General features: G+C 54.9%; 2 gene segments (V, D, J or C); both read left to right on the top strand.

Annotated features, from left to right (window-relative positions):
* Positions 1-358: 358 nt before the first annotated feature.
* Positions 359-6658, top strand: LOC107506332. The segment is given in 4 exon segments: positions 359-506; positions 898-972; positions 2344-2701; positions 6569-6658. Coding segments are annotated over 3 exon segments (543 nt in total).
* LOC107506331 lies at positions 4010-6658 on the top strand. The segment is given in 3 exon segments: positions 4010-4035; positions 4816-4880; positions 6211-6658. Coding segments are annotated over 3 exon segments (411 nt in total).
* Positions 6659-6995: the final 337 nt, after the last annotated feature.

Below are 6995 nucleotides of genomic sequence, written 5' to 3'. Positions count from 1 at the left end.
ATCCTCTACCCTGTTTTGCTCACAGAGCATGACGCTGTGTCACAGAGAGAAGTATCTAGGCCTATGGGTCTCTTGTGTGAGCTCTGCAGGTGACATGGAAGGACCAGAAAGCACACGGAGGCCTGGGTTTTGGGGCCACACTCACAGCATGCAGGTTCAGTCCCGGGATACAATGTATATCACAGGTTGTGGGTTCACCCTGTCCTAGCGACATTAATGAACTGGGACATGAGTGATTCAGAAGAATTGTAAGGGGACAAGCGATACACACCGGGAGCTCATAGAAAAGAGATGGTGGGTGATTGCTTCCCTATTTTTGTAGGGCCATGACTGGGGAATTCCTGCTAGAATTCAGCCCATGCACCCAGGCAATGAGGCAGATGCCAACATGAGCACGGAGGAGGACCAAAACTTACCATCCCACAGCACCTTCAATCTGGCCCAGCCTAGGGCAGAGATGCTGGAGCTCAGGACGGTGCAGAAGGGTCCGAGTCCTGAGGAGAAACGTGATTCCTTCAACCCACACTTCCCATCTCCACCTTGAACCCTACTCCATCTCATCTGCTGGGGATGTGGTGGCTTCCAAGACCACCCACAATTCCCAGGCCTGAAAAAACGTTCCCAGCTTCATCATCTCTGTGGTAACCAGACCTGCTCGCCAATTTCACCAAGACAAAGAACAAAGGCTGAGCCATGGCACAGATCTTGCACAAGAATGAAATTTAAAAATTCTTATTCAGTATCAGCACATCCTCTCTAACACCATCTGGAATTGATATTCCTTCCTAAGGTCAGCACTTCTTACCCAGCCATCTGCCCGATCACCACCCGTGACAAGGAGGCTGGACTTTGGGCCTCCAGTGCAGCTGCAGGTGGGCCTGGGCAGGGGCTGAAGAGACTGGAAAAGGTTTGTGTTCGAGGCTGTGTCACTGTGTGCTGTGTTCGGCGGAGGGACCCAGCTGACCGTCTCAGGTGAGTCTCCCCCTTGCCCTCCTCCTTGGTGTCCACGCTAAGGTTTGGGTCAATTTTCCTCTTCTTGTCGTCCGGTCTAGTACTGCGGTCTGAATGGCTCTGGTTTCTGTACGTTCACATTTTGTGTCTGTCCATCTCTGTATCCTGTATCCTGTTTTGCTTCTGAAGTCTCTTGGGGGCACAGGATAGGAGAATCCCAGGGACTCCTCCTGCCACTACTCACTGTGACCCAGATCTCCCTCTCCAGGGGACTTCACCTCTGGACTCTAGGATCTTTGGCTGCCTCAGGGTCTCTGAGCCCTGGGGTACCGGGAGAATGGAGGGGCCGTAGGACCGTGGGAGTGGGTGGCTCTGGCTGCTGCACCAAGGCCAGGGGATGTGGGAAGCAGGCTGAGATCTGCTGAACTGGACATGTATGTGCGTCAATCTTGGGCTCTGTCCTTTCTGGGTAGTAGGTTGGAGCTCGTGCTGCAATATAGAGTGGGACTTTATCTCGGAGACATGGTGATGACAAGGAGAAAGCAAGACGAGGTAGACAAGGAATTCTGATGAGATGACCTCAGGGTACCGGGTTTTTGCCCATGCTCCAAGACAGGCAGGACTTCTTAAACAGGACACGTGTCGGGACACTCAGGCCCCAGAGGTTGCCCCACACCTAAAACCACTTCAGAAGGGACCTCAGAACAGAGCTCACGCTAGAGACCTTTTAAGGATAGGTGACAAGAACAGGACTTGACAAGCACACAGATGTCCTAGGATAAATCACAGGACCAGAAGAGCCCTCAGAACACACACAGAACCACAGTAAGACCAGAACAGCCACCTCCCAGGGACACTCTCGTAGACACCCTAGAATCCAGCCGCGGTGCTGACAGCCTTGGAGTGTGGTTGTGGAGGTAGATCGGGGGCTACAACGATGGTGTCAAGGGGACTCTAAGCAGGAAACTGCCTTCCCAAAAGGGAGGAGAACATAAAGCAAGGACGATCAGATGCCCTGTTTTGAGGACACTGGGGAGAGGAACCATAGGGCAGATCTGGGACTGACAGCTGCCCCAGGACAGACAGAGTCCTCAGGAAAGATGAGGTGTCATGGTGAGGCCAGCCGGTGCTGCAGTCGGTCAGAAGGACTGTGAACCTGAGGGAGAAACGAGAGGCCAAGAGATGCCCAGAGCTGCCAAGAGTCAGGCACTGAGATTCTCCAACAGGAGGTGACTGTCACCTCTCATCCCAGACCTGAGCAAAGAGGAGCGATGGGCAGACTGGGGCCCTCAGCCTGGAACTGGGGGAGCTGGACCCACATCAGGACTCAAGTCAGCAGCTCCCATAGTGCAGACCCGACCTCTGACCTCTTGCCCCACCCCCACCCCACAGGTCAGCCCAAGGCCGGGCCCTCGGTCACTCTGTTCCCGCCCTCCTCTGAGGAGCTCAGCGCCAACAAGGCCACACTGGTGTGTCTCATCAATGACTTCTACCCCGGCTCTGTGACGGTGGCCTGGAAGGCAGACGGCAGCTCCGTCACCCAGGGCGTGGAGACCACCAAGCCCTCGAAACAGAGCAACAACAAGTACGCGGCCAGCAGCTACCTGAGCCTGACGCCTGAGAGCTGGAAATCTAAGAGCAGCTACAGCTGCCTGGTCACGCACGAGGGGAGCACCGTGGAGAAGACGCTCGCCCCCTCGCAGTGTTCCTAGGACCCTCCGCACTCCCCTCACGGGGGCTGGAGCAGAAGGACACCCGGGAGGATCCCCCTCCCAACCCCCAGTCAACCTCGTCCCTGCACCCCATCTTCTCTCAATAAAATGTACTCATTGTCAATCAGACATCATGGTTTGCTCATTCTTGGTTTATGAATTTATGTCCTGACTCCACCATTTCTGGCTTTACAACCCTCCTGGCCCTGTGGGAAAGGAGTCACCCTGCTTTTCTGAGGGGAAGTTTCACTCTCAACCGCGATTGCCCAGAGGATGTTTCAGAACAGGGAACCCTGGCAGCTCAACCCAAGACAGCCCACGTTCTCACCTTCCCCCATCTCCCCGTTTTTGTGTGGTCCCTGTCCACCCCTAAGACCCACTTTCCTTGGTCCCCATGGCCCACAGGAGAGAGCCCGAGCTCCCCACCCCTCCAGATTCCTCAATCCCATGCCTTCGCCACTTCCTGGATAATCTAGAAAATCCCACCCCACAGTCTAGAGCCTCATTTCTTTGTTAGGTCCCCACCTTCTCCTACCTCCCCCAGGAAACAGCTCTATGCTAGGTCCTTCAAGCCCTCACTGTCACACAAACGACAGGACCTCAGTCTATGGACCATGGTCATTCACTCCACACTCCTGCTTGGGGAGCCTCCTGATAAATGTGTCTCCCAGGTGTCACAGCTTTGTCAATTCTCTCCACGCCCTTCACGCCACCCGCCACTGACTCCACCACAAGACCTACTATCCGCTTGTTGTAGGATGACCTGCTCGTGGCCTACGTGTCAAAATCAAGCATCAGATTCTAAGAAAGGGCCTTCACTAGCCTATAAACCAATTCACCTACTTATGAGTAAATTCTGTGCTAACACACACACACACACACACACACACACACACAGGTATGAATACACGTGAATGTAAACTCAAAAAGAGAATATTCATGAAGACACACATCTATTCACAAATATGGCCATGGTAGGCATTTCTCTAGAGTGTTCTGGAAGAGATGGGGTAGGAGGTACTGAGGTGGGGACCTTGGGTAGACACACAGACACAACAGCCAGTCATTGCAGTCCTCAGGTCCTGTGTGACCCCTGACGAGCGAAAGGGCAGGGACGTTCATGCCCAGGCTAAGAGTGAGACCGGGAGGCCTGAGGAAGTTCGCAGCAGGATCTGGCCAGGAGCAGCCGGCAGATGGAGACAGAACGGAGAGTGCTTACGGAGCAGGACGCTGTGTCACAGAGAGGGGGAGGCCAGGCCTGCGTGTCTCCTGCATGAGCTCTGCAGGTGACATTCAGAAACTGGAATGCAGGCTGAGGTTTGGGGTGTTGGGGCCCTAATCACAGCATGCAGGTTCAGTTCCAGTGGGCAACGTATGTCACAGGTTGTGAGTTCACCCTGTCCCAGCGACATTAATGAACGGGGACATGAGTGATTCAGAATAATTGTAAGGGGACAACAGACACACAGTGGAAACTCATAGAAAAGAGGTGCTGGGAGCAGCGATCGCCTCCCTATCTTCGTAGGGCCGTGACTGGGGCCTTCCTGCTGGAATTCATCCACGCACCCAGGCAATGAGGCAGATGCCAACACGAGGCACAGAAGTGTGACCAAAAGTGACCATCCCATTGGACCTTGAGTCTGGCCCCACAGGGCAGAGACACTGGAGCTCAGGACAGTGCAGAAGGGTCTGGGTCCTGAGGGGAAACGCGATTCTTCTCCCATGCGCACTCCACATCCCCACCCCGTCACCCTGCCCCATCTCTTCTGCTGGGAATGTGGTGGCTTCCAGGACCACCCTCAATTCACAGGTCTACAAAGGGATCCCGACACCATCATTTCTGTGGTTAAGAGGACGGATTCACCAATTTCACAATGACAACATGAATTGAACTCGGCCATGGAACAGATACTATGTAAGGATGAAATTAGGTGTAAATTCATATTCGATATCAGCACATTGTCTCCAATGTGATCCCATGACCAAGGACATGTAAAATCCTAAAACTGCATGGCACTGAAATTCCTTCCTCAGGGCCACCACCTCTTACCCAGCCATCTGCCCGATCACCACCCGTGACAAGGAGGCTGGACTTTGGGCCTCCAGTGCAGCTGCAGGTGGGCCTAGGCAGGGGCTGAAGAGACTGGAAAAGGTTTGTGTTCGAGGCTGTGTCACTGTGTGCTGTGTTCGGCGGAGGGACCCAGCTGACCGTCTCAGGTGAGTCTCCCCCTTGCCCTCCTCCTTGGTGTCCACACTGAGGTTTGGGTCAATTTTCCTCTCCGTGTCGTCCAGTCTAGGACTGCAGTCTGAATGGCTCTGGTTTCTGTACGTTCACATTTTGTGTCTGTCCATCTCTGTATCCTGTATCCTGTTTTGCTTCTGAAGCCTCTTGGGGGCACAGGATAGGAGAATCCCAGGGACTCCTCCTGCCACTACTCACTGTTACCCAGATCTCCCTCTCCAGGGGACATTCACCTCTGGGCTCTAGGATGTCCAACTGGCTCAGGGTCTCCAAGTCCTGGGGTCCTGGGAGAATGGAGGGGCTGTAGGACCGTGGGAGTGGGTGGCTCTGGCTGCTGAACCAAAGCCAGGGTATATGCGAAGTAGGCTGAGATCTGCTGAACTAGACATGTGTGTGTGAATCTTGGGCTCTGTCTTTTCTGGATGGTAGTTTGTAGCTAACACAGCGATAGTGAGAGGAACTTTATGTTGGGGACATGAAGAGGATGAGAAGGAAGCAAGGCGAGGTGCACTAAGACGGAGAGAGGAATCCCGATGAGATGACCGCAGGGTACGGGACGTCTTAGACAGGACGTGTGTCAGGACACTCAGGGCCCAGAGGTGGCCCCACTCCTGTCACCGCTGTAAGAGATTTCTTAGAATGGAATCTGGTTCCGGGGAACTTTTTCGAGACAAGTGACAAGGACAGGCCTTGACAGGCACGCTGATGTCGTAGGACGGAGAGATTCCCCCAGGATAAATCACAGGATCAGGAAAGGGTTCAGAAACTACACAGACTTAGACTAAGTCCAGAACGGCCACCTCCCAGGGGCAGCCTCGCAGACTCCCCGGGATCCAGATGTGGTGCTGACAGCCCTGGAGTGTGGTCGTGGGGAAGGGATCGGGGCTGCAACAGTGGGGTGAGGGGGACTGTGAGCAAGTATCTCCCTTCCCGAAAGAGGAGAGCGTAAGGCCAGGACACACAGAGTCCTGTTTGACAGACAGAGTCCTCTGGTAAGTCGAGGTGTCTAGGTGAGGCCGGCCAGTACCAGGGCAGCAGAGGTGCCACAGTTGGTCAGGAGGACTGTGAGTCTGAGGGAGAAACGAGGGGCCATGAGGGGCCCAGAGCTTCCAAGGGTCAGGCACTGAGGTTCTCCAACAGCAGGTGACTGTCACCTCTCATCCCAGACATGAGCAAAGTGGAGCGATGGGCAGACTGGGGCCCTCAGTCTGGACCTGGGGGAGCTGAACCCACATCAAGACTCAGGTCGGCAGCTCCCACAGTGCAGACCAGACCTCTGACCTCCTGCCCCTCCCCCACCCACAGGTCAGCCCAAGGCCGGGCCCTCGGTCACTCTCTTCCCGCCCTCCTCTGAGGAGCTCAGCGCCAACAAGGCCACACTGGTGTGTCTCATCAATGACTTCTACCCCGGCGCTGTGACGGTGGCCTGGAAGGCAGACGGCAGCACCGTCACCCAGGGCGTGGAGACCACCAAGCCCTCGAAACAGAGCAACAACAAGTACGCGGCCAGCAGCTACCTGAGCCTGACGCCTGAAAGCTGGAAATCTAAGAGCAGCTACAGCTGCCTGGTCACGCACGAGGGGAGCACCGTGGAGAAGACGCTCGCCCCCTCGCAGTGTTCCTAGGACCCTCCCCCTACCCCTCACGGGCGCTGGAGCAGAAGGACGCCCGGGGGATCCCCCTCCCAATCCTTAGTCGGCCTCGTCTCTGCACCCCGTCAGCTCTCAATAAAATGTGCTCATTGTCAATCAGACATCCTGCTCTCTGCTCATTCTTGGTTTATGCATTTTTGTCCTGATCTCTACCTCCCTAAGTGATACAATTCTCATGTCTCTGTAGTAAAAGGACTAGTGGAAGATGTCCTCATATTTCCCTGAGGAGGAGTTTCGCTTAACGCAGAACCACCCAGAGAATGTTCCAGAATAGGAGATCTTGGCAGCACTCCCAGGACAGCGCACATTCGCACCTCCCCTCATCTCACTGTTCTGTGCGGTCCCTGTCCACCCCCTAGGGCCACTCCCCTTGGTCCCCACAACCTCCCGGAGAGAGCCTGAGCTCTTTTGCCTGTATCCCCAATCTTGCCATTCACA

The sequence above is a fragment of the Rousettus aegyptiacus genome, unplaced genomic scaffold (assembly GCF_014176215.1).
Source record: "Rousettus aegyptiacus isolate mRouAeg1 unplaced genomic scaffold, mRouAeg1.p scaffold_m13_p_5, whole genome shotgun sequence".
Classification (NCBI taxonomy): domain Eukaryota; kingdom Metazoa; phylum Chordata; class Mammalia; order Chiroptera; family Pteropodidae; genus Rousettus; species Rousettus aegyptiacus.
Note: the sequence above shows the minus strand (reverse complement) of the source record. Positions and strands in the feature narration are given on the sequence as shown.